This window comes from Vitis riparia, chromosome 14 (genome assembly GCF_004353265.1).
Source record: "Vitis riparia cultivar Riparia Gloire de Montpellier isolate 1030 chromosome 14, EGFV_Vit.rip_1.0, whole genome shotgun sequence".
Classification (NCBI taxonomy): domain Eukaryota; kingdom Viridiplantae; phylum Streptophyta; class Magnoliopsida; order Vitales; family Vitaceae; genus Vitis; species Vitis riparia.
This window is the reverse complement of record NC_048444.1, coordinates 27,940,709-27,968,135: the sequence shown is the minus strand read 5'-3', so window position 1 is coordinate 27,968,135 and position 27,427 is coordinate 27,940,709. Positions and strand designations below refer to the sequence as shown.

General features: G+C 36.7%; 2 protein-coding genes across 3 annotated transcripts; both read left to right on the top strand.

Annotated features, from left to right (window-relative positions):
• Window positions 1-55: 55 nt before the first annotated feature.
• LOC117929712 (ATP-dependent DNA helicase Q-like SIM) lies at window positions 56-8,572 on the top strand. Of its 2 annotated transcripts, none has more exons than XM_034850092.1 (16): window positions 56-177; window positions 1,707-2,308; window positions 2,410-2,629; window positions 2,707-2,817; window positions 3,550-3,739; window positions 3,980-4,328; window positions 4,516-4,736; window positions 5,197-5,253; window positions 5,891-5,971; window positions 6,089-6,152; window positions 6,471-6,570; window positions 6,649-6,732; window positions 7,060-7,147; window positions 7,613-7,729; window positions 7,986-8,078; window positions 8,184-8,572. In XM_034850092.1, exons 2-16 carry the CDS (start codon window positions 1,708-1,710, stop codon window positions 8,487-8,489), a joined length of 2,682 nt encoding a protein of 893 aa, XP_034705983.1. In that variant the 5' UTR covers window positions 56-177; window position 1,707; the 3' UTR covers window positions 8,490-8,572. The 2 variants fall into 2 exon arrangements, with proteins under 2 accessions (XP_034705983.1, XP_034705982.1); XM_034850091.1 differs by having other exon boundaries at window positions 1,696-2,308.
• A 2,585-nt stretch (window positions 8,573-11,157) lies between these two features.
• LOC117930622 (lysine--tRNA ligase, cytoplasmic-like) lies at window positions 11,158-18,476 on the top strand. Its single transcript, XM_034851255.1, has 7 exons — window positions 11,158-11,339; window positions 14,669-14,779; window positions 14,951-15,026; window positions 16,405-16,473; window positions 16,605-16,770; window positions 16,867-16,960; window positions 18,359-18,476. Exons 2-7 carry the CDS (start codon window positions 14,697-14,699, stop codon window positions 18,474-18,476), a joined length of 606 nt encoding a protein of 201 aa, XP_034707146.1. The 5' UTR covers window positions 11,158-11,339; window positions 14,669-14,696.
• The last annotated feature ends 8,951 nt before the right edge of the window (window positions 18,477-27,427 follow it).

Here is a 27,427-nt window from a genome sequence, read left to right as displayed (position 1 = left end):
TACGACGTCGTTTTATTTTCCGCCACTGAATGTCGAGATCTCCCCTTCACGCCTTCAACCATACACTTCGTTTAAAGTTTCGCGCGTTGGCGATATTTCCATCTTTACCCCTCCGATTCTCAGCTCGGCAGTTCTAGGGTTTCCAGTTCATCCTTAATCGCCAATCTCTCTACACAGGTGAGACACCATAGTCACATTACCAGATTTATTGAATCTTCAATTTCTGCGATAATTTTTCATCTATTTTTTAGTTTCAATTGACTGAGTAATGCTCGCAACTTATTTTTGTTTAAAATTTGTGGTTCTTATTTCCCTATTTGTTGATTTAGCTTGTAAAATAGTCTTGTTTTATTAAAATGTTGTCGTTTTTCCGGTTAATCTTCCGTTTGATTTCTGAGGAAATCGGGGAAGGAAAGGGAATTGAAAATTTGAATATAATTCTCTATTTTGAATTTGAGAAATCTAGATGTTCCACTGAAATGACCTAATGCAGTTGTCTGGTGTGGTTGAACTGATTTATTTGTGTTTGTATTTATATTTATATTTAGTTTATTTATATACTTTTTGGTGGGAAGGGGCTTTTGGGATTGGAAAACCTAAAGTTTCAGTTATCTCAAGATTCAAATTGGGGGAAAATAAAAGATATTAGTGTTTTGAATTTTAGATTTGTTATTACCTGAATCCGAGGAAAATAAAACCTCCATTCAACTGCACTTGTCACTATTAAACTTGGTTGAGGTGAGTTTTTCATTTTTCAGAAACCCAGAAACTGAGACTGAAATTTTTAAAATTTTGTCCATAGTTTTCTCACAAGCCAAACAGAAGGTAGTGCAATTGTAGATAATAATTTGGCTTGTATTAATCTGGATTCAAGATGGTTACTAGTGGATATATTTCTGTGCTCAATATACAAATGTGTTTATATTAACCATTAAAAAAAAATGCAAAAATAAAAAAATCTTGAAATTATTTTTGCCTGATTATATGTTATGACCCTTCTTTGGGGAAGAGCATGTTTAATTTGAGTAACATGTTTTACTTCCTCTATTTTTTTCAGCCTAATGGGTAATATGGGAAGTTGGAACTAGACGATTCACTTGTGGAATGACCATAGTACTCCGCTGCTTTTGAATAACTCAATAAACCCTCATTCATCATCATCCCTTTTTCCATCACCTAGCTTCATTATTTCTGTTCAAATAGGTTTTGATGAACTTTGTTTGGTTGTTGAGATGACTAAAGAAAAATAATGGAAAGAAAATTTGGAATTCTTCGCTTCATGTTGTTTTAGTCTCAAAACAAATAATAAAATAAGGAAGAAGAAGAAGAAAAGAAAACACACATCTAAGTCAAGCCAAATAGGTCTGCTAGGTTTAACTGTGTGGAGGATTTGTGTTTTCCTAGGTTCTGAAAATGAAAATGCTTGAGGTATGAGTTTATTCTCTTTCCCATATTTTCTCATAACCAAGTGGAATGTGAAACTTTCACAACAGCTCCCAACTTGACACACCACTTTCTTCATATAATTTTGTTAGGACTACATTCTATTTGAGTTACGACTCTTTCTGTCATTATAATGAATGAATACTGATTGTTTAATATATTTTGCCCATTTACTTTGATTGGTGCATGCAGTAAGCCAATTGGGTCAACATAATCCTTGTTCTTAACATGTGTCTTTTTCTTCTTGGAAAGTGTTTTCACAGTATGGATGGCAACCATGTACACTCCGACCAAGTCATTGCAGAGCTGATTGAAATGGGATTTGAGTTTTCAGCTGTTACAGAAGCTATAGAAGTTGTTGGTCCATCATTAGATGATGCTATTGAGTTTATTTTGAATGGTCCTCATAGATCCAGTAGGGGGGCATCAAGTAATTCTAAATGTTCTACCAGCACTGGAAAAGCTCTGGACAAAACAGCTTTGATCTCCTCGCACTCTCTGGATCAAATGCGTCAGTCTAGCATAACAGAACATCTCCAACCAGTAGGTAGATCCAAACGGATCAGAACTAATTCTGTATATAATGCAGTATCACCCTATGGGTCAGAGATGTTGTCTGGTCATCTGGAAGAACAGGTGTCGTCATTTTCTGGTGAGGGTTGTAATTTGAAAGCTGCCTCAGAGTTGTCTGCACTGCCAGTTTGTTGCCAACAAGAGCTGGAGATTGAAAAGGATTGGGTGCAAAGAGTCAATAGTCTCTTGCACAAGCATTTTGGGATTTTGTCCTTGAAGAGTTTCCAGAAGGAAGCCCTGTCTGCTTGGTTAGCTCACCAAGACTGTCTTGTTCTTGCTGCAACAGGATCTGGTAAACTAATCTTTCTTAATGTCTCTTTCGTGTGTATTTAATTAAGTGCATTAATTGGCTATGGAATTGTTGAATTTTCAGATCATTTTGCCTTTCTGTAGGAAAATCTCTCTGTTTTCAAGTCCCAGCACTTCTGACAGGAAAGGTTGTGGTAGTAATTTCACCCTTGATAAGTTTAATGCATGATCAGTGCTTAAAGCTTGCAAAACATGGGGTGTCAGCTTGCTTTCTGGGGTCTGGACAACCTGACAGCAGTGTGGAGCAAAAAGCAATGAGTGGCATGTATGAGATAATTTATGTTTGCCCAGAGACAGTATTAAGGTAAGAGATTTGTGATACCGTGAGTCCTATGTTTCAAAGAAGTATGTTGACAGCAAGTGCATTCTCTTATTCTGCAGACTAATAAAACCGCTTCAGAGGCTTGCAGAAAATCGCGGAATTGCACTATTTGCAATTGATGAAGTTCATTGTGTTTCTAAGTGGGGCCATGATTTTCGACCCGACTACAGGTATCTTTCTCTCTTCTAGCCCATTTGATGGTTTTCCTTCCTCTTTGACAATTAAAGCATCATTTAGTTCTGTTGTCTATATCAAATATTCTTTTTTGTATACTTTTGTGAATTGGGGTAGGGTGTATTTAGAGGATCATACCTTGTCTATGATTTACTTTATTGAGTGGCTGTTGTTAAGTAAGGGGAAAGGTTAATTGTCTTCTTTTTGCCTAGTTTCTCGAGCATTTGATTATATACTTCATGTGTACTGTTTTCACCGCTTCTAGATGTTTCTAATACAAGCTCTTTTTTACCTATCAGAAAAAAAAAAAAGGTTCTGTTGTCTATATCACTACCATGAAAGTTGGATTATTTGCAGTAAACGCTTATTATCACAATTTTATCTGTCCTTAAATATAACCTCAAGTAACCATCAATATTGCAATTGTGCAATTGGTGCAACATGCAGGGATGTGAGAGTGATATAGTGGATCCAATTTAGAAAATAAGTTCCATGCCTATTGTTCTTTTAATTTCTTTCTGTATATGGCTTGATATGTTTTCTTGATGGCACAAGTTACTAGTCCTCCACCTGTCAATCGAAGTCTAAAAGTCATGCCCTTATCTATCCAATTTACTGTTAATTGTGTTGTTATGCCTACAAATTTTGTATTGGGCTCCCAAACCTATTTCTTACATCATTAATTAGAATTATCAGTATATTTTGAGACATGTTTCCACATGTTTCAGGCGATTATCTGTCTTGCGAGAGAACTTCAGTGCTTGCAGCTTAAAATTTTTAGAATTTGATATACCAATAATGGCATTGACTGCTACTGCAACAATTCGTGTCCGAGAAGATATCCTTCATTCACTGTGCATGTCAAAGGAAACAAAAATTGTGCTCACTTCATTTTTCCGATCAAATTTAAGGTTTTCAGTAAGTTGTTCTCTGTTTCTGAATATTGTTCCTGGGATATCATGCATTTTTAGTTGTTTTGTAATTCAAACACACCAAGGAGTCCTTATAAGGATTGTCTTCAAGTCCTTTGTAGTAGAACTCTTTCATTGGGTCAAGGATCATATATTTACACGTTTCTCTGTTTTTTACTATGTCTTATGGTAACTTCCTTATGTGTTACAGTAACAATATTTGCAATTCATTTGCTGCTATTTTTAGGTTAAACATAGTAGAACATCATCTCCATCTTCTTATGAGAAGGATTTCTCTGAGTTGATAGATGTGTACACAAAGAGCAAGATTGGTGAGAAGAAACAGAAGATCTTCTCTCAAGAGTTGGATGATGCATCTGATGACTCCACCACCTCTGCTGATAGGAGCTTATCTGAGGCAGATAGAATGTCTCCAAGTGATGTGGAAAACAATGGTGATGGCTACTTTGGGGAAAATGATGATGAAGCAAATTCATCGCAGGAAAATGGCTCAGCTGCTTCAAAGCAGAGACAGATGTCAGTTGAATATCTGGAAAATGAGGTTGACCTCTTTCAGAGTGTAGATGACTGGGATGGTACTATTACTTCTTCAATATTTCTTTTTAAATTTACACAATGTATTGCGTGTAATGTAAAGTTTGATAGGAATTCATGAACGATGCTGAAATAAATTTTTTTCATCACCAAGCTTGAATTAACTTGCATATTGGATGATTATTTCTTCCATATGCTGATTCGTCCCTGCTCTTTCCATTCTTGCAGTTTCCTGTGGTGAATTCTCTGGACAACCTCCTACTGAACATACATTTGTCTCATCTGAGACATTGGATCCATCAATGAAACTGGATGAAAGATTGACACTTTTGAAGGGGCCTTTAGAACAAGGACCAACTATCATATATGTTCCTACTAGAAAAGAAACATTAAACATAGCAAAATATCTTTGTCGGTGTGGTGTAAAGGCTGCTGCTTACAACGCGAAGGTATAAATTTTACTATAAAGCACACGAAATACTCCAGATTAATATAGAGTAATTATTATCCTTGAGTTTATTTCACTTGTGCTCTTGAACTCTTGCTCTATTATTCCAACCCTTCCTCTTCCTTTGACTTAGTTATTGTTTCCAAATTTACGAACCTCATTTTTTTTCACAGACCAAAGTTAAAAGTTTTTTTAGGTTTGCCATTGTAGTTAACTGCAGAAAATTGATTGGGTGAGGTCAAATACAATTTCAATTTATATGTGCACTTTAAACTCTGCATGCTAATTATAATTTTTAATTGTTCTACTCTACTCTCTTGGTCATTAACTTTTCCCAACATTTCATTGTTGTTGCTTATGTGAGTCTCACTGAGTCTTTGCTATTTTGCTGGCTCTCCACTACTGTTTAAACTCATTTCTGGTTGGTACACAGCTAATATATTGGTGCTTATTTTCCCCAGTTGCCGAAATCACATCTAAGGCGTGTTCACAAGGAATTCCATGATAATGCTTTACAGGTATGGATGATAAAGCTTCTCAAGTAGATAATGGAAAAGATAATCATAGGCTGTCTTGTGTATGCCTTGTATATTTTCTGTGGAAGTTAACCAGATTGTCATTTTGGAGTATCCTCTGTTTGGCTTTTTTCAGATTACAAATCAAATTTTAGAGAATTTTCCTCAAAATTAACCTGGTGGAGAGAACATTTGGCAGATATATTTTTCTTTTCACCTTCTTAATTCATTTTTGCTCTGCACTGCCTTGGACATTGTACTGTTATTATCGAGTCTTGTCTTTACAAAAATAACAAATCAATTTTGTGGGTAGCTACTTCTGTCAACCTACTTGGATTATCCAGATAAATCATGTGGATGCATCTTGTGGGACTAATGTGTGGCTTAAATTTTGATAATACAAATTAACTTGAATTCAGAATCAAATCTATCAAATCAAGGATGTGGATGGTCTAATTCTCGCATTCTCGATTTTTTTCATGGAAATCCTCCTCCTCGTCCTTCTTCTCCTTTCCTCTTTCATTCCTCATGGATAAACAGCTGGCCATCACCTCATACTCCATTATTATGCATATAATATATATATATAAATGTAATATCAAATGTTTGTGACTGGAGTATTCTTTTCTCAACCCTCCAGGTTGTTGTTGCAACAATTGCTTTTGGAATGGGGATTGATAAGTTAAATGTCCGAAGAATCATCCATTATGGTTGGCCACAGGTCTATTTTACCTTTTGTCTATTATGTCTATTGTGTGCATCATTTATCTCTTTCTTGGTAAATTAATTTCAGTTTTTTGATTTTGTTAGTTTCTTTTATTTGTTGGTGTAACTACAGAGTTTAGAAGCATATTATCAAGAAGCAGGTCGAGCTGGGAGGGATGGGAAATTAGCAGATTGCAGTGAGTTCATTTACAATTTACAGAAAAGACATTATTTTGATGGAATGGAAAAACTTATTTGACAAAATTTTTTTAAGTCAGATACAACTATTGATATATCCAAATGATATTTTGTCGAGAAATGACATCTCAAAATCCCTTTCTAGCCCATAGTTATATTTGTTTCACAAAGAAGGATTCACATCCAGGTCATAAACTCAAAATAATTGGATAGGGACAGTCCACTATTCATTTTAATTGAACTAAATTGAAATTAAAATTGATGATGCTATTAATAATATTAATTATTATTAAATTTGTTCTATTTTTGTCAAGCAGTTCTATATGCTAACCTTTCAAGAGTACCAACTCTTTTGCCAAGTCAAAGAAGTGAAGATCAGACAAAACAAGCATATAAGATGTTATCTGATTGCTTCAGGTTTGTCTTAAATACATTTTCTGCAAACTTTCTCTCTCCTTTTTACATCCATTCTATATTTACTTTGATGTCTTACAGATATGGAATGAATACTACATGTTGTCGAGCCAAAACACTTGTGGAGTACTTTGGGGAGGATTTTTGTCATCAAAGTTGTATCTTGTATGTATGTCTTCTTTTCATTTGAGGATCTCTTCTATATGGCTGTTGTAATAGAAGCTATTATCTCAAATATGAATCTCCTAGAGTGTAAAAGCCATATTTGTCTCGTATTTTGCCAGAGGCCATGTTACTAATCCTGTTCTAATTGTAGACTTAAACATTTCATGAATAGTTTAATGTTTAGATCTTATGAGCACATGCCAATTTATTGTCATACATAATGTGAATAATGAGTTTTTGCTCTTCAGCATTTCTTATGTAAGTTAAGCATATCTAACATGTTTTTTGTTTTTGAAAGCTATCCTGATAGGACTGCCTCATATGCAGGTGTGATGTGTGTGTTAATGGACCTCCTGAAAAGCAGAATTTGAAAGATGAGGCAGATACTTTTATGCACGTGATTGCTGCTCATTATGTGAGCATTACAGATATTTCAAATTTTTTTCCCGCTATTTTTTTTTTTTTTTTTTTTGTGTCCTACACTCTACAATTTTTGCAAATTTACTTGCTACCATGAATATTTGTATTACTTATGGAGAACTCTGAATTTGACTTATGGAGAACTCTGAATTTTACTCATTTCCACCATCTCAAGAATCATTTAATATTAGACCATATTCTTAATCTCATCAATAATTAATAACTCTTTTTCTCTTTTACTGCTCATATAAATGTTTTCAATGTAAATAAAATCAAGAAAGAGTAAACTGAAAAATGGAGGAAGAAGAATGCTATAAGATTTTGAACCACTGTAGCTGCAAGTTAATTACCCTTGTGGATTGTCAAAACTCCAAATAATCTATGGGCATATTTTATGTTCTAGACATGGGGATTTGGTTTTCTTCTTGTGTTTAAATTATAGGTATACGTTGTATTTCAGGGGAAGAGCAGTTTTGTGGATGATTTGTATGATGATGTGATATATGGTGATGTTGAACAGCAGAGATTCATGGATAAACCAAATCTCAGGATGCTTGTCAGTAGAATAAGAGAACAGGTAGTTTCTGAATTTAGCTTCTCTCTCATCTCCCCTTCTCACTCCATACGAAAGTGGGTAAATGATCATAACGGTGTTTTTATGGTGTATCTGCATGCCCATCTGCTTTGTTGGTTTTTTTTTTTCTGTTAAGTTACTGATCTCGATTCAGTGTATATGAAATGTACTTGAATCAGTACAGGCTGATAAACAGCTCTTCTTTTATTCTCTCATTTCAGTTGTTTGATGCTTTTCTTTATGATGGTTGCATGCACAGTTTCAAAAATTTGCAGCAACTGATCTGTTATGGTGGCGAGGTCTTGCTCGAATCATGGAAGATAAAGGGTACATCAGAGAGGGAGAGGACAGGGTATACTCAAGAATTGATATTCCATTTTAGACGATGAGGCATTTTTATGTGAAATATTTTCAGGTGATTTCTGTATCATGATTCTAACTGCACTATCCTGTGTAGATCCATGTCCAGATAAAATTTCCAAAGCCAACAAAACTGGGACTGGAGTTCTTGCAATCCACAACAGAGCAAACATTCGATGTTTATCCCCAAGCAGATATGCTGCTCTCAATGAGAAACCCCAAATCTTATTCCACTTTCTCAGAATGGGGAAAAGGCTGGGCTGATCCTGAGATTCGTCGCCAGCGCTTAGAAAGGAGGCGATCCCAAAGAAAGCCTAGGAAAAGAAAATCAAGAAAACATCAACCCAACATGAAAACGGTTCGTGGAAGGTTAGCAGCAAAACTCTCAATACAGAAACGATAAGTTAGACCCATTTTGCCATGCTGTTTATGTATTAAAACCACAATTTCATTATTCTTCTTCCTTCTGTCAGTTATCTAAATTTGGAAGTGCGGAGTGTGAGCGATTGGTATTGGTAGAATAGCTAATAAATTAAATTAAACTTTGAAATGGGGATATTGCTGAAGAAATCTTAAGGGAAGAATTTTCAACTGCAAAGTAATCATCCTTCATCCTCTTTGCTCATGGATTTGAACCAAAACTCAGAAAAGAAATGCATCAATGTCAAGTACAACAAATTGTGTCTCTTATCACTAGACGTTATAGATTCTTGTTCAGGTGCAGACCACAGTTCAAAAGATGCCGAACTTTGTCCATGGACCTTGGGTAAGGCACAATAGTAGTATGCTGTTAGAACCCCGTATTGCCTTTTTCCTCAAGCAACCCCGAACGTGAGGTTACTAGAAAGAGGAAAAGGCTACTCTTAAGTACTTATTCAAAAGCAAAGAATCAAAAGCCCTTTGCCATTTGCTTCTTCTTCTTCCTGTTCATCCTTTTCTCGCCTAAATCAATGGATTTTGGCCCCATCTTTTACGTCTTGATTGGCTTCTCCATGTCGGTCTCCCTCTGTTTGCCAAACCTGAAAAAATGGCAGAGTCAACAGATCACAGCAGAGAAACTGAGGATCATAAGCGAGGCCCTGGAACACGCTGAAGAGAGAGCAATGAGGTTCCAAGAACGGCACGATCGTGTTCTCAGCCAGGTAGGCTCTTACTACCTCTGCAATCAGGAGCTTCTGGAGGCCTTGGCGGTATCCCGAATCGCCATGAGTGAAGCCCTGGGGTTTGCTGTTGGACTGAGGAAAATGCAGATGGAGATTATATGCTCTTACCCAGATGAAGTTGATGATGTAATTCTACGAAGGCTCTCTGAAAACACAGGTTCAGCCTCAGCCACCCGAAGAAACCGTTGAGAGGCTTTTGCTTACTCCGATGTTTGTTTCCCAGGAATGCAGACTGTGTTCATTGATCGAAATAAAAAAGAAAATTTTATTATATCTGGTATTAGTAAAAAACAAAATAAATATATAAACTTCATTTCATTTTTTAAGGTAATGATAAATATCATTGTTCATTCTCATCTTCACTAGAATTTTCAATACATATAGTGGAACTAATTTCTTTATTTCTTATTTTTATTTACATGATATATTATTAAATTTGTAGGATTGTGGAGAGTGTAAGGTTTCGTTTGGCTTACGGAATTCAAGAATGGGAATGGGGGGTTATATTCCCACTCAAACAATTCCATTATTTGGGAAGATTTTTAAGACAATTCCGATTGGAAATTATAATACATGAATTTCAACATATTTTCTAAAACTTGTTTTTAAAAACTGTTGTCTATTCTTTAACTTAAAAATAATTTTTTTTTAAATATGACCAAATAAATCCATGCTTTCGTTTTATTTTTAGGAATTAGTGAAAATAACTTACTTGTTTTTTAAAAATTGTTATCTATTTCACATTGTTTTTAAAAATTGTTTGTAAAGAACAACGACTAAATATTGGTATAAAATTTAAAAATATTTTTTTATTTTTTATTTTTTTAAATCATATAACAAAAAATACTCTAGTTTTTTTAGAACTTCTTTCGAAAAGTGTATATTTTAAAACATATTTTAATTGTTTTTATTTTTTATTTTTTGGATTGTTTATGAAATAATCATACAAATATGAACAATAATTAAAATAAAATCATACATGTAAAAGTTATTTTTAAGAAATATATATAAAAAAAGAAAAAGAAAATTTAAATTACAAATTTAGCACATTCCAAATTTCAAATAAGATTTTATTTTAGAAAGCATCATAAAACTGTATTTTGAGAATTGTTTTTAAAATACATTTTCAAATAGGTTTTACGTGTTTTATAAAAAATAAAAAAAGTACAAATCTATCCCTCATATTTATTATTGAAAAAAATTTAAAAATATAAATGTTATAAACTATCAAACCTATTTTCAATTAACAATATAATTGGGTGAGTGTATTTGATAAAAATTTTATTTGAAACACTTCTAATGGAAATGTTATTTTTTATAAGCGTTTTGAGGAGAGTTTTCTATCAAATACTTTGTCTAGAAACAATATAAGGGATTTTTTTAATTTTTTTTTTTAACTTTTTCAAATTGTTTTTATTATACATCTTATTTTTCTTAAAAGTTTTCATTCTAAAAGCATTGCAGATTGGGCTCTTAATAGTTTTTTATCTTTACTTTTTTTTTCTATTTAATTTTAAAATATATTTAAAGGAAATTCAACTTGTATAAACCTTTTCTGTTATTATATAAATTTGATTAATATGATTATCAAATATTAATTATATTTCTAATAATTTATTGATTTTTTTAAATCTATTGTTTTTTATTTACTTTTATTTTTTCTCACTATTTTATTTTCTTCACATTTTTCCTCATAAACTTTTTGGAGCCAAACACATCCTAATATTAAAAATAATATTAAAAAAGCATGTTGAAAACGATTTTTTAAAAATATTAAGAATATGTCAATTTCTTTAAAAAAGACAAAAAATTTATTAATAAACCATAATTCATTTTTTTTTAAAAAGGTACTGATCTTGCTAGTGGTATGGGCTAGAAATCAGAGCGTCAAAAAATTTGGGCCGGCCTCACCAGAACGAACTCAGGTTTACACGTAGGCTCAGCGCACTGTCATCAGACTTCACGCAGAAGCCTCCAGCTCTCTAGGGTTTGCCGGCGGCAGCAGCAGCAGGAGAAGCCTCCATCTCTCTTCACTCAAAAGCTTTCTATCTTTCCTTCACCAAACGCTGCGTGTCGGTCAATTCTACTAGGTACACTTCCAATCTCTATACCCCAATTTATATACAATCGTTTGGGTGCTGAGAAAATAATGGCATTTTTCGTGCTATTCAAAGTTTGGATTCTTTTCTTCTTTCCCTACGTCAATTCCTCGTCCATTCAATTCAGTATAGATTCGATACCTTGTCTTCCAATCTACTATCTGTCTGCAATTCTTCCCTTCCTTCTTATACTCCGGATCCTCTCTCTCTTTCACTCCTTTCCAGAAGTCGACTTTGATTAAGTCTAAGTATAGGAGTGAGAATGGTAGAAGCTAACTGTTGAGTCAGTTGACTGTGCTAACTCCTTCTCATGCCATATGGCAATGACAAAGAAAGTTACATTTATAGAGTCAGATTCAGTATGAATCTCTTGTGTCACTAGCTCAACTACACAAGATTCTAGCAAAAAAGCTTGGATTCCAATGCTGTTTGTGAAACAGCCAGGAAGAAGAACTGAAGAAGACACAGTACAGACTACGGAAAAATAGAATTTTCTTATTAAATAAATTTTCTGCTGTCTCTACCTAGGAACCAGTCCCTTTTATACCTAACTCAACGAAAATGAAAGGAAAGCAAAGATAATGGAAAGCATAAATCACGGAATAAAAAATCTAAATAAAATCACGGAACTCTAATTTAAAATGGGTCGTTGCATTCCTTGCCCCTTCAGAAAAGCCTTGTCCTCAAGGTTGAAATAGAGGAAACTTTTGTTGTAACTTAAATGCATCCTCCCACATGGCATCTTCCATAAAGGAATTTGACCATTGAACCAACCATTGTGTCACCGGATGATTGTTCCACAGAACCACTCTCCTATCCAAGACAGAAGTGGGCTCAAGTTGCAGCTGTCCATCTTCTCGTGTTGTTGGTAACTCCGTGAAGGGAGTGATCGACTTCCCAATTTTTTTTCTTTAGGCAAGAAACATGAAACACAGGGTGACTTATCAAAAAAAAAAAAACATGAAACACAGGGTGGATTTTTGACTCAACTGGTAACTCCAACTTGTAGGCGACTTGTCCAACCCGTTGAATAACCTTATATGGCCCAAAGAATCGAGGAGACGACTTCCTATTTCCTTTGAATGACACTTTGTTTATAAGGTTGTAGGCAAAGGAAGACCATATTTCAAACCACTTATGAAGCATTGCACAAAAAATTCCTCGGTTAAGCCTCTAGCCCTTGCCATTAAGGCTTCAAATTGCTCTTGATAAATTCGTACTGATGTGGTTTGCCTCAATTTCGTAATCTAGCCCATCGGATTGTCATACGTTCCTGGTCCAAATTGCACAATTACATCTACAGTGAATGTCTTTCAATTCAATTCCTTAAGAGAAGCTTCATAACCTTGAAACCATTCTAGAGCCTTACCCTCTAAATAAATAGAGGCAATCCCAACCTTCTCATGTTTCAACACTTCATTGTATTTGAAAAACCTTTCACACTTATACACCCAATCCGTAGGATTTTCCCCCTCAAAAGTTGGAAAATACAATTTAGAAAATTTGGGTTGTGAATGATTCATGCTAGAAGTGGAACCTATTCTTGGCTTGGTTGGAACTAAACTACTAACCTCCATGGAACCCGTCAGAACCAATGATTTTTCCATTAGTTGATCAATTTTGAGGTTCATTGCTATCATCATACGGGTTAACTCCTTCAGCTCTATCGATTGCTGATCTGAGGTCTCCTTCAATTGCTTTACGGAATCCTCCTAATGATGAACTTCTTGTGTTCTATTCCCATCCACCATTCTAGGTGTCAGGTTGTGGCTCTGATACCAGTGAAACAGCCAGGAAGAAGAAGACACAGTATAGACTATGGAAAAATAGAATTTTCTTATTGAATAAATTTTTTGTTGTCTCTACCTAGAACCAGTCCCTTTTATGCCTAAGACTCAACAAAAATAAAAGGAAAGCATAGATAAATGAAAGCATAAATCACAGAATAAAAAAAATCAAGCAATTGCCAAACTTGGCTTATTCCTAAATAACCAAAATAAAATCACGGAACCCTGATTTAAAATGGGTCGTTGTAGTTTGATAAAGAAAAGAGCAATTAATGGAAGACTTCTCGGACAGAAGAAATAGATCTTAAACCGGGTTTATTATAATAATATTAATAATAAGAAAATCGCCTGCGATTAGCCTGAGAAAATGAAAGAAAATTTTGAATCTTAAATTTTGCAGCATCTAGGGCTCGAGAGATAGTAATCAAAGTGTGGTTTTCTTTTATTTTTCTTCATTTTTCCTTGTAATCCAAACAGAGGGTCAGATTTCACGCTTAAGCGTTTTATAAATTGGGAATGCTACAACCATAAGTTTTGAATTCTAGGGTTTCTCTTTGAACATCTGAACTATTGGCAGTTTGGATTACAACTCACAAAATTTTTGTTGGATTATCGGTTCCCTGTGTCTATTTATATATTTTTTTTCTTTTGTTTTATTATAATTCAATTGTTGCGATGATGATATGAAATTGGCAGTGTCGGTGGTTTAATATATATATTTTTTAATTTTCTGCAACACTACTGTTTTTTTGTTGTCATCGGAGTCCTTTTTTGTTGTGATCTGCTTGCATGGAGGAAATAATGTTGAGTTGTTGAAATATATTTTGTGGTTTTTCAGAAAATTTTGTTTTGATTGCCTGTTTTGGCTAGGTGCTGCTTTGAGTGTCTCAAAGTAGAAACTAATGTGTATAGTGCATGCATTTGTCTTTGATCTAATGGAGAAACTGGGTGCTTGAAATGATACATGCATTTCATTTATTTTGTTGCAAGAAAAACATGTTTGGTAGTGACAATGAAAACTGTTTTCCTATAATTGAAAAGAGGAAAATGAACATGACATTGGAAAACATGTTTGGTAGCATTTTTTTTGAAAAACATTGTATGAAATTGGGTTAGTTTCGGAGGACTTTTAACCATTGAAAATGATTTGAGACTGACAAGATTTTACTTGTTCACTGTTTTCATTTTTGAGCCCCATGAGAAAAATCATATGCGTTGCATTTGGTAGCAAGATCTTACAAATCAAGAAAATGATTTGGTCCCAATAAGCAAATGACGTGTACCTTATGATTGTTTCATTTTTAATCAAATCTAAATGATAAGTGTAATTTTTGGGAATTTTTTTAAAAGATTGTTTAGATCTAATGGTTATAATTCCCTAAGACTAAAGCTTTAGTACGAGCAGATCCATTTGATGGTGGATTGGATCTATTTTGATCCAATCATGGTGAACAAGTGAAGTAAATAATTGATGGGAAATAAGGTTCAGGTGATATTTACTTCATAATAAAAATAAAAAAATTATATGTACAGCCTGAAAAAACCTAAAGCTACATTTCCAATGGAGGGTGCTGCTGAAGAAGCTGCCAAAGCAATCTCGGATTTATCCATGGATGGTTCTTCATCTGAAACCATAAGCAAAAAGTGAGTTTTTCGTACTATAATTCTCTGTTTATTTCCTGAGAAAAGACAAGAAAACCTAGTCAAAATGGAGGCTTTGTGCTTCTTTTTTTTTTGGCTGCAAATAGTGGCAATGTGGAACTAAGGTTTTGGTAGTGTTTTGACTGAAATTGTGTTGTTGATTGCTTTTGGTAGTGCTCGGAAGAAGGAGTTGAAGATGAAGCAGAGGGAGGAGGAAAAGAAGCGCAAAGAGGAGGAAAAAGTAAAGCAGGTGATTAGTTTCTTAGATCCTAATTGTCTGTTGGTTGAAGAGAAAATTTGATTTTCTTTTTGTTTTAATTTTTCAGCTTTCTAAAACAGGGAAATTCAACTTGTTTAAGCCATGCAGTTGACATAGGTTCTGTTGAGAGGAACTTTTATTTATTATCAATGTTTTAAAAGGTTAAAGACAGTCTTGAGGTGTTTTGCCTAAATGAGGCGAAGCATAACCCTCAAAGCAGAACAAGGCATAAGCCTTGACTTCAATAATAATAAAAAGAAAAAATCTTAAAAATCAGAAAAATATTAATAAAATCACATGAAAATTAAATGATAACAAAACCATACAATGTATAATAATCAAATTAATTGTATGTTATGTTATTTTCAATAGCTTCTAATTTAGTTTCTTTGTCTTTTCTAAAATCCAACTCTGTCGTGCAATTATCCAATAATCTTCAAAACTACCATCACTATCACTAGTAGGATCCTCCAATGAATCATAATTATATCCAATTGTTCTATTATCTTCCCCATCAATGTTAATGTCAATCCATTTTTCTTCTTTATCCATTGATTATAGTGATATTTTTTCTTTTATCCATCAATAATAAGATAATGATTATATGTAAGCTTGATCACTATAATGACCAATAATTCTTTTATTTCTTCTTCCCAATCTCTTCGTTTCATTTCAATTTAAAGGGTTAATTGGTAGTCAACTAAGCCCTTATTTTTTAAAAGTTTTAACCCTAATATTGGATGCAAGTCAAAACTTATAAATCTATACGAAAACCCCATAAAAGCACAAGTCACTACAACAAATAAATGTTGAGGCTTAAACCTCTTAACAAATGTATACAAAAAGTCGATAAAGACCCTAAACCCATTAAAACCCTTTGAATATTTGAGACTTAAGCCTCAATAGCCTCAATTACCCTCTATTGAGGCTGTAACCTCAAGGCTAATTTGCATAGCCTCACCTTGAGGCGAGCCTCAAGGCATGAGCCTCAATAGCCTTTTAAATCTAGGTTCTGTTTGGTTTTGAAGAGAATTAAAGGAAAGAAAATGAAAGAATTTTGAAGTTGTAAACTCCATCATGAATGCATTTTTTTTTCTTCTTGTGTTGGTTTTCTGCAACAGGGGATGATGGAATCGTTTTTTTTTTCCATAACAATTAAACTGAGAGTTAGAGGTCTTAGTCCGGTTCTAATGGAATTCACCAGCCTTCTTAATATTTGAATCACAAGTGAGGGTTAACATTGATTTTTCTATTTTTTTTTTCTGAAAATAAGATATTTCTACTTCTAAGGTTTTCTATTTCCTGAGAAGATTTTAGTCTTTAATTCTTGTTTGTTTTTCATTCTATATAAGTCCCTTTCTTTTTCCAGGCTGCTGCAGTCTCAAGCTCGAAGGTGCAGAAACCCATGGCTGGTGATGATGAAGATATGGATCCAACTGTAGAGCTTTGTCGCCCCTTGATTAAATAATGTTTTTCTATTAATGGTTTCCAAGTGAACCTTTCTATTAATGTTTTTCTCTATGGTATTAACCTTCAATTGTTGCTCTTTTTGCTTGATTTCTTGCGCAGCAATACTTTGAAAATAGGGTGAAATATCTTGCAGCTCAAAAGGCTGCTGGAAAAAATCCATATCCTCACAAATTCTTTGTTACACTATCTATCCTTGAATACATAGAGAAATATGGAGCCTTAAGCAATGGGGATCACCTGGAGGATGTCACAGTATCATTGGCTGGTATTGGAAATTTGGGGGTTCTACACATTTAGTGTTGTACCTGTTGTAATTTTGCATTTCTTTATGCTAATCTCTATAATATTCCTCTTATACAAGGGCGAATAATGAGCAAACGGTCATCCTCTTCAAAGCTATTTTTTTATGATTTGCATGGTGATGGTGCTAAAGTTCAAGTTATGGCCGATGCAAGGTATCTAATGATTATTATTTCTTCTTATTTACATATCCATGCTCTTTCTTGTATTTATGTAAGGTTGGGGCAATAATTTTCAACAAGGGTTTTTGTTAGTATTTGCTTGTCTAAATCCTTGATATTCAGATCAAAAGCTAGCTTCCATTATGCTCTGTCTGGTGACTTATTTAATATGATTTTTTTTTTGCTTTTTTCTCTTTCTTTGTTATACTTCTTGAACATCTTCTTGAATTTCCTGATGGGTTCTATAGAGTTGAGAAGGGTCTATATCTATTCTATTATTGATTTGTTATCTATATGTAGTAAGCTCAACCACTGTTCCATACCCTATGCTAAGTTGGTTTTCAATGATATGTTCTTCAAATTGGCATTCTAAATTTCAATATTAAAGGTAACTCAAAAGGAGGGGGTGGCCCATAGCTAATAGATGTTTCCTTCTTTTGTGTTGAAGAGGAGTCTATTAATCATATTCTAATCCATTGAACCAAGACAAGGGTTTTGTGGGAGTTGTTATTTGTGCTGTTTGGTGTGATGTGGGTCCTTCTGCTTTCAGCTAGAGATACCCTCCTAGGATGGCATGGTTCCTTTGTGGGCAAGAAGCGTAGAAAGGCTTGGATGGTAGCTCTATTATGTTTATTTTGGTTGGTTTGGAAGGAAAGAAACATGATTGCTTTTGAAAATGAGGATCTTTCGATTCAAAGGGTGAAAATTCTTTTGTATGTAATCTTTGGTCTTGGTCTAAGTCGTGTATAGATGAAAAACCTTTACCTTTAATCAACTTTTTTGATTGGTTGGGTTTTAGATGAGGGTTGGTGAGTTTTTCTGTATCCCCTCTTCTTTTTTGTTTTTGCCTTTAGGTGTCTCTTGTACACTCCCTGTATCATTTGGGTTGGCCTTTAGACTCCCTTTTCTCTTTTTGTTTATAAAATTTTTTATGCATTTACCTATCAAAAATATAAAATAAAATGTTAAAGGTGACTTAAAGATATGAACTTGTTTCCTATACACACAAGCACAATCGGCCTTTGCACAACATCCCAATTCTCCCCCTTTCCACCTGCTACCTACCCCGTTAAGTGTTTAGGAGTTTAAGACAACCTGTGTTAGTCTGGTTTATGCTTGTTGAGAGTTATCATCTGTGTTTAGCGGTATATGTGTCTGCTCCATGTGCAGGAGCTTGAGATACAATAAAAGTTCTTGTCACTTTAGGATATTTTTTTAGTTGTGTAACTCATGCTTCAATATGTGTATAGCTTTTGTTTAAATATGTGAAGGTGTTAAAATAACAGTATCTATGAGTTTTTTTAGCAGATTCAATTATGTGTTATTATGTGTTTTCTTGTGGCTTTTGCCTTCTTGAAAAGCGCTAATAGACTATGCATTTCATTGATGCAGGAGCTCGGATATGGATGAGGCTGAATTTTCTAGGTTCCATTCTGGTGTGAAGCGGGGTGATATTGTTGGTGTCACTGGCTTTCCAGGTCCAGATATTACAATTATTAATCAAATATAGCTTCTTTAATCTATCTTTATAAATATTTCATGTGTCTTTGGTGGAGTATATGAAATAGAATTATGGTTATAAATTAAGTTTCAATTGAATATACAATTTTTTTTATCTTGATCTGAAAATCAAACCATTGCTACTACAATGAAACCTTGTGGATTTAACTTTTTGTTCTTGCAAATTGGTTTGCCAAATACAAAGGATTGCATTAGAATTTTATTATCCTTTGTTAATGTTGTTAATCATGGCTACGATGATTAAATCTGCTAAAAAAACACATAATAACACATAATTGAATCTCTTTTTAGTTAGGGATAATAAAAATCCAATCGACCACGGTCTTTTCCCTTGAAAGGAAAAAATGGGTGAGAGAGAGAGAGCGAGAGGAGGCGAGAGAGACTGCGTAGGAGAGTGCGATGGTGAGGAGGGGGAGGAGGGGCCGGCGCCGCGAAGCAGACGGAAGGAGTATAGCTTCACGGTGGAATCAAAGCTTTTGAGATTATCGGGGAAGATAGAAAAGGAAAAATCCAGGTTATCATTGTGGAGAAGAAGGGAGGGGTTTCGTCATGGGTGCGTTTGGGAGCGCACGGACTAGGGCTTTTCCTGGAAGGCCTGAATCTATGTATAATGGATGAGAAAGAAGCAAGATGGGGAAGGGAATGGAAGGAGCAGGGCCGACTGTACTCCATGTCGCGAGGAAAAAACGAAGCGGGGGATTTATCCGGCTAGGGGTCTCTGACCTAGAGAAGAAATGGTTCTGCGTCTTCATCCCGAGAGGCAAAAGGGATAAAAGGGGATGGGTGACCATGGCGGAGAAGCTTACCCAGATGGTAGGCTCCTTTGGTAGTAGTTCAAATACCCAGGTTGTAAAGGATACGGGTAAGATTGTTGGGGGAGTTCGTATGCTTCAATAGCAAAACGAGCTCTTTTGGGTAAAACAAACGTAATCACAGTGAAGGCGAAAAGGGAGGAATCAGTGGATCTGCTCAAGAAGTTGGAGTATTGTGTGGTGGCGAGTAAAATAGACAACTCAGGGGAAGACGATGACCTTGAGAAGGTGGGACGACGCTGGGCAGAATCGTGGGAGCTTAAGGTAGTTTAGGGCTGGCTAGGTTGGGTAAGGAAGGGTTTTGCTGGACTTTGAAGACTTGGAAGAGGCCCGTCGTGTGGTATCCTCTGGAAATCGCAGGATGGATGGGATTCAGTTAGGGCTGGATTTTGGAGTCCAAGGAGTGGATGTTGGACAGAGGAGGAAGAGCCCGAGGATATTTGGGTGAGATTATTTGGTCTCCTGTCTCGCTTTGGAGTTCGGAGATCTTCAAGAAGGTGGGGGATGAATGTGGGGGCTTTATCACAGTCGACGACCAAACGAGAACGATGGGCGAGCTCCAGTGGGCTAGAATATTGGTGAGAGGAAGAGGCGAAGCTAAACCGAACGTCCTAGAAGTTGAAGTGGAGGACGAGGTCTATGCTGTATCGTTGTGGTGGGAACGTCGGCCGTGATAAGGAGGAGTTGCAGACATAGTGATGGTCGTCACAGCAGTGAGGACAGGGGTAAGGAGATCTCACGCGCGGAGAAGCGAGTGAGGAAGGGGTGGGTGAGTGTGGGTCTCGAGACCCTGCAGACGTCAGAAGATGGACGGGTGTGGCAGAGGAGTGGTTCGGGTCGGGTTTCTCAAAGCCCGACTTCCAGCTCTTGGGCCCCAAATGGAGCTTCCTTAAGCCCATCTGTCAACCCAAAGCAGCTAAGAGGGGGAGAAGGGCCTGGGCTGAAGAGTGGTGTGTTGGGCCTGAAGCTGAAAGGTGTGGCGGTTAGCCCAGAAGCTGGCCCATCCCATAGACGTGATGAAGTGGGCTGCTCTTATGAAGGCCCAATGTCGCCAAAGGCCCAGTTTCCTCAGTTAGTTATAAAGCAAAGGGAAGGCCCAAATTCCTCAGCAGTCCAGACCGAAATAGCCTCAGAAGAAGGATCCTCTGCAGAAGGGAACAGCTCCAGGTAATCCTCATGTGCCTGAACTTTTGTTGCACGGAGACTGAAGATTTGAGGAAACTATATGGCGTGGCTGGGATTTCAGAAACGGATAAGGCGCTTAAAGAGGAGGCAATGAGGTATGGAATGGGATTGTGCTCTTGGGGGAAAAGGGATTTGGGGACCTCTCTTCTCAACTCTTCTAATTTTGATCGGACTCCCGGGGGGGAGTTTTTCGATCATTCTGGGGACTGGAATGAGGAGGATCGGGATGATAATACCATGTGGCTAACGGTGTATGAGGGCTGTAATGAAGGAAGAAGTGGGGTAAGGAACTGGGAGCAAAGATAACCACAGTGATAAGGGCAAGGGATTGCTGGGATAGGAGATATTTGTGATTCCCAAACAGAGAGAGGTGAGCAGGAGGATAAATGGGAGGAGAATGGCTTTGGTGAAATTCAGCCAATTCCTGGCTTCTCCACGGAGGGGTTGGAGAAGGAAATTCTGAATTTCCTGACCAAAATCAGAAAAAGAAGGAGAAAATCCATAGTAAAGAGCTACTGGACAAATCTAAATTTGAAAGGGAGTTAAAAAGATTGGAATGCTCCATTAATTATGAGGGAGGAATTAAACAGAAAGGCTCGGTACAGGGCAAAGGGCGTCAGATTGTGATTGCCCAATGAAGTTGAAAATTCTGAGTTGGAATGTGAGGGGAGCAAATGATAGCTCTAAACGGAAAGTTATTAAGACGTTCATAAGGAACCAGAGGGTGGATGTAATTTGTATTCAGGAGACAAAAATCCAAGCTATGTCGGACAGCATTGCAAGAAGCCTAGGATCCGGAAGATTCCTAGCTTGGAAAGCTGTGAATGCGGAAGGGGCTTCAGGAGGAATCTTGATATGTTGGGATACAAGGACCTTGAATATGATAGATTGGGAAGAGGGTCAGTTCACGCTATCTTGCAGATTTCGGAACGTAGAGAATGGGGCTATATGGACTTTTACGGGAGTGTATGGTTTGTTTTCCAAAGTGGAAAGGGATGCCTTATGGGATGAGCTTGGGGCGATAAGAGGGCTGTGGGAAGACCCCTGGTGTATAGGGGGGGATTTTAATATTACCCTGTTTCCACGGGAAAGGAGTAGTCAGAGGGGAATAAATTCAGCAATGAGGAAATTTGCTGAAATTGTTGATGAGCTGGGGCTGGTGGACCTTCCTCTTCAGGGGGGTGATTTCACTTGGAGTGGGGGACTGAACAATCAGGCCTGGGCAAGATTGGACAGGTTCCTAGTATCCCCTTGTTGGATAGATCAATTCAATGGGATTAATCAGTGTAGGCTGCCCCGTCCGGTGTCCGATCATTTTCCAATTTCGTTAGTGGGGGGGGGATAAGACGGGGCCCAACCCCCTTCAGATTTGAAAATATGTGGCTGAAGGTAGAGGGCTTCAATGATCTAGTTCACAGCTGGTGGCAAGGAATTGAGGTTAGGGGCAGTGCTAGCTACAGATTGGCTACCAAGATGAAGGAAATAAAACAGAAATTGAAAGTCTGGAATAGAGAAGTTTTTGGGCAGCTGGAGAGCAACAAATCCTTAGCCTTACAGCAGGTGGAATTCTGGGATAGGGAGGAAAATGAAAGAATTCTGACTGTGGAGGAAATTGAGCTTAAGAAAGAGGCAAAGGATAATTATAGAAAATGGGTGATAATGGAGGAAACGCATTGGAGACAGCTCTCTAGGGAAATATGGCTGAAGGAGGGGGATAGAAACACGGGTTTCTTTCACCGCATGGCAAGTGCTCACCGTAGATATAGCTCTTTGGAGAGAATAAAGATCAATGGAGTGTGGTTGGTGGAGGAGAAGGATATCAGGGAAGGAATTGCTAATGAGTTCCAAAGCTTGCTTTCAGAAGATACGGGGTGGAAGGCGGACATAGGGAATCTTCAATTTGACCAGATCAGTCCACAAGAGGCTGAGTACGTGGAGAGGCCCTTTACAGAAGATGAAATTCATGCGGCCTTGATGGAGATGAATGGGGATAAAGCCCCCGGTCCGGACGGCTTTACTATGGCATTTTGGCAAAGCTGTTGGGAATTCATTAAAGAGGAGCTTTTAGAAATGTTCAAAGACTTTTATGATCACAGCTCTTTCCTTAAGAGCCTCAACAATACCTTCTTGGTATTGATCCCTAAGAAATGTGGGGCTGAGGATCTTAGAGATTTCAGACCTATAAGTCTCTTGGGGGGGCTTTACAAGCTGTTGGCTAAAGTGCTAGCTAATAGACTGAAGAAAGTAGTAGGCAAGGTGGTTTCCATTTCTCAGAATGCCTTTGTGAGGGGAAGACAAATCCTTGATGCGTCTCTAATTGCAAATGAAGTGATAGACACGTGGCAGAAACAAAAAGGAAGGGGTATTATATGCAAATTGGATATAGAGAAAGCCTACGACAGCATTAATTGGAAGTTCTTGTTGAAGGTGTTACAAAAGATGGGCTTTGGGTCTAAGTGGGTGGGGTGGATGTGGAGTTGTATATCCTCAGCTAAATTCTCAGTGTTGGTCAATGGAGTGCCTGCAGGTTTCTTCCCTAGCTCTAAAGGTCTTAGACAAGGGGATCCTTTGTCTCCTTATCTTTTCATTATGGGGATGGAAGTGCTAGATGTTCTTATCAGGAGAGCTGTGGAGGGGGGATTTTTATCAGGATGCAACATCAGGGGTGGAAGTGGTCCTCCAATGAACATTTCTCACTTGTTTTTTGCTGATGACACAATTATATTTTGTGAGGCTAGAAAGGATCACCTCACTCACTTAAGTTGGATTTTATTCTGGTTTGAGGCGGCTTCAGGGCTAAGGATTAATTTAGCCAAGAGCGAAATCATTCCAGTTGGAGAGGTGATGGAGATGGAGGAGTTGGCGGTTGAGCTTGGTTGCAGGGTGGGGGCTTTACCATCTCAGTACTTGGGTCTCCCTCTAGGGGCTCCAAACAGAGCGCCTTATATATGGGATGGGGTGGAGGAGAGAGTTAGGAGGCGACTAGCTCTTTGGAAACGACAATATATTTCTAAAGGTGGAAGAGTCACCTTAATAAAAAGTACTCTGGCTAGCATGCCAATCTACCAAATGTCCCTGTTCAGAATGCCTAAGATAGTGGTTAGAAGGATTGAGAAACTACAAAGGGATTTTTTGTGGGGAGGGGGACATATGGAGGGAAAAGCTCATCTGGTCAAATGGGGGGTGGTTTGTACAGACAAGGATAAAGGTGGGCTAGGTCTTAGAAAGCTAGCTCTGTTGAACAAAGCTTTGCTTGGCAAGTGGATATGGAGGTATGCTTGTGACAAAGATAATTTGTGGAGACAAGTGATCAAGGTGAAGTATGGGCAGGAGGGGCTTGATTGGAGGCCCAAAACGGCAAATGGGGCGGTTGGAGTAGGGGTTTGGAAGGAGATTTGGAAAGAATCAGAGTGGTGTTGGGATAACATGACATTCCGAGTAGGGAAAGGCAACAGGATCAGATTTTGGACAGATGTGTGGTGTTCAGAAGCTCCATTGTCTCAGTGTTTCCCTCATCTCTTTGGTATGGCTGCGCAAAGGAACTCAACGGTTGAGGAAATGTGGGATCAGGAATTGGGTCAAGGAAATTGGAACTTTCACTTTGTGAGGGATTTCAATGATTGGGAGTTGGAGTTGGTGGGGGACTTTCTCCACTCTTTGAGGGGTTTCAAACCCTCCTTGGAGGAAGACTCAGTTATGTGGAGGAAAGGAAAGAGTGTTCAGTTCAGGGTAAAGGAAGCTTATAGTTTGTTGGCGAAGTCTGATGATATAGGTTTTCCTGCAAGAAGTATTTGGGTGGCAAGGGTGCCAACTAAGGTTTGTTTTTTTGCCTGGGAGGCGACATGGGAGAAGGTGCTAACATTGGATAGGCTCCAAAGAAGAGGATTTCAACTGCCAAACCGTTGCTTTTTGTGTGGTAGTGAGGAAGAAAGTGTAAATCATATCCTTATACATTGTACAGTGGTTAGAGCATTATGGGAGATTATTTTTGGTTTAGTTGATGTGAATTGGGTTTTCCCAGAAACTGTAAAGGAGGTTTTAGCTAGTTGGAGGGGTCCGTTTGTGGGAAAGAAAAGGAAAAAGATATGGGCTGCCATTCCGTTGTGTATTTTTTGGACGGTGTGGAAGGAGAGGAATAGATTAGCTTTTAGGGGGGGATATTGAATATTCAAAAGTTAAAGAATTTTTTTGTTTGTAATTTATGGAGTTGGGCCAAATTGTATGTAGGAGAGGAGGCGTTCTCCCTTATAGGCTTTTTAGAGTGGATAGCTTCCACTTAGAGGGAGGTAATCCTTTTGTCTTTGTTTTTTGAGGCTTATGTTGCCTTGTATACTTCCTGTATGCTTTGCGGCGTTTTGCCTTTTTAATGCATATCCTTACTTATCAAAAAAAAAATCCAATCGACCACTTTTTAGTTAGGGAAACTCCTTATATTTATAAGAGAATTATAGAGTTCTAGATCACATAAAAAGCTCTTGTATTTGCTTTCTTTGGTTGGAAATAAGATGTTTATAAATGATGGTTCTTTGACTTTAGTTAGTTTCTTTGATTGGTTGGGCTCTTGTTGCCCTTCTTGTTTTGTAAATTCTTCTCTTGTTTGAGCCTCTTGGTGGTAGGTGTATACGTCCTGTTTTCCTTGGGCCACTCTTTTGGTGCCTAATATATACACATATATAGATACACTTCTTTATCTATCAAAATAAATATATAAATAAATGAAAGAAAGAAAGAGAAGCAACAACCAGAATTAAACATGGATTAGCTTTGATTGCAAAGAAAAAAAAATCCATTCAACCATGCTTTAGTTGGCTGGAAACTCCTTATATTATAGGAGAATTATATACTTCTAGTTTAAATTAAAAAACTTCCTATTTATCAATTATCTTGTGAAACCTGCCCAGTGTCCGTAATGGAGTTTCTCAAGGATGATGAGGGTGCATCCTTTGGTCTGCTTAGTGTCTGCTCGTGTGTACTTTGGTGCATCCTTTTTGGCGCTTTTTAATACACTTCTCATTTGTTGATCAAAAAGTATGATGAGGGTGCATCTTTTGGATAGTGAATATCCTGCTTGTCATTAAGGAACATTGCCATTTGGAAACAGGATAAGATCCTAGAGTATTGGCTATTGGTTATGATCCTGAATCATATTGGTTTTTTATTAGCTTTTTATATCATTTTTTTTTTTTGTTCTTCCCTTCCAGCACCTACCTGCTACCTTTGTAGGGGGAAAAAAAATTGAGAATAGGGGCCTTGAGCCTACATCTAATGTTTTTGGTATTTTTCCATGCAGTAGTATAATCCCCAATTCATTAATTACTTGATAATGTAGGTTTTAGATATGTTTCTTGTACAATCTTAGTTAAGCTTTTAATTTATTGTTAAAGTTGTATGTGTGTGTTTGGATCTTCCTACTTTCTCCGAACCTTTACTATGACTGGTGTAGGGTGCTCTCTTCTGCCGCTTCTCGTACTCGCTTCTGATAGCCATTCCTATGCCCAACCATTTTTATCTGTTTCCTTCTACTATATACAACTTTGTTATTATCTCGTGGGTTCTTTTACTAGATGTTATGTTGGTGCACTGCACGGATATTATCGATTGCAATCATTTAAAAGATGTTAGAATATTGACAACATCTCAATGTGCCACTATTTTGATATTGTTCTTTCTTTTCTTTCATGCCATGTTCTTACGGTTATATTGATGCTTTGTTTGTCATCTTACCTTTTTTATTATCCATGGGAGTCAGTTTTTGGGTTAATGTTTACCAAAAGCATTTTGCATTATGGTTAATTGAAGAATTTCTAATGATGCTCATGTTCAAGCTATGGTGATTTATGTTGTTCCTTATTTTTAATTTGGTTTTTTCCTTTTTTTGTTTAACTATTTTTCAGGAAAAAAAAAGGGGGGAGCTAAGTATTTTTCCAAAATCTTTTGTAGTCTTATCTCATTGTCTCCATATGATGCCAAGACAGAAAGCTGGTCCTGGTTCTGATAATGCCAATGTGAAGGTGAGCAGATTTTGTTTTGTGATTGATTTAATGTTGTCTGGCTTTTGCTAACATCAATTTTTTATGGCGTTTGTACAGAAACTGATGTATGGGTCCCAGGAAGTACCAGGAATCCTGAAACATATATTTTGAAAGATCAGGTATTAGTTAATAGCCTACAACTTAAAACATGACCTCTTAACTAATTGAAATTTTGTCAATTGTCCAAATTTTGTTCTTTTTGTTTTTCATTTGAGTTGAGTTGCTCTTATTGATTTCATCCTAGTTAAATGAAAAAAAAATGTCGTTTCCTATAATTAATTCATTTTACTCATTTAATTTCTGTATCATTATGTTGAACTTGAAATGCATGCATATTTACTGATTAAATATTCGTACACATTTTTGTTTATTTCCATGTTTGTTGGTTTCACATGATACACTTTGTAGCTTTCAGACTAGGCATATTAGTTATCTTGGCTCATGATGTAGGTCTACAAATTACCATTTTTTTTTTCTTTTTTTTTAGGCAGGGATGATTTTAGCAATGCAAAGAGCAAGGTGAAAAAAAGATTTTGCAATGTCCATTTTCAATGTATTTTTTACCCACTTGGGAAACCCATCAATTAGTGGATCAGCCTGATTTAGTTTTACGTCTTGAAAAGAACCTGAACAATATTAGAGATACATGAGACAAACATGGGGTATTAGACATGTCAACTCCCAAAACTCTAGACAGAAGGATGTTTATATGTGAGTGATTGTGGATTTATTGTATTGAACATATAATGATTTTTTTTTTTTTGGATTGGTAAATTTTTGTCCCATTGGGTCTTTAATCTGAACCTCCCACAAAACCCTTTACCACTTGATCCAAGCCTCAAGGGTGAACAGATATGTGAAAATTTATCTAGGTAGCTTTAATATATATAATACACATTTATCTATGTATG

Excerpts from the sequence above, each read along its gene's own strand:
- LOC117929712 (XM_034850092.1), top strand. The coding sequence starts at position 1,708 with ATGGATGGCAACCATGTACACTCCGACCAAGTCATTGCAGAGCTGATT. Across the intron at positions 6,733-7,059 it reads TGTCATCAAAGTTGTATCTT|GTGTGATGTGTGTGTTAATG; the intron begins GTATGTATGTCT and ends CCTCATATGCAG. Across the intron at positions 7,730-7,985 it reads TCAGTAGAATAAGAGAACAG|TTTCAAAAATTTGCAGCAAC; the intron begins GTAGTTTCTGAA and ends TTGCATGCACAG.
- LOC117930622 (XM_034851255.1), top strand. The coding sequence starts at position 14,697 with ATGGAGGGTGCTGCTGAAGAAGCTGCCAAAGCAATCTCGGATTTATCC. Across the intron at positions 16,474-16,604 it reads ATGAAGATATGGATCCAACT|CAATACTTTGAAAATAGGGT; the intron begins GTAGAGCTTTGT and ends TTTCTTGCGCAG. Across the intron at positions 16,771-16,866 it reads TGTCACAGTATCATTGGCTG|GGCGAATAATGAGCAAACGG; the intron begins GTATTGGAAATT and ends CTCTTATACAAG.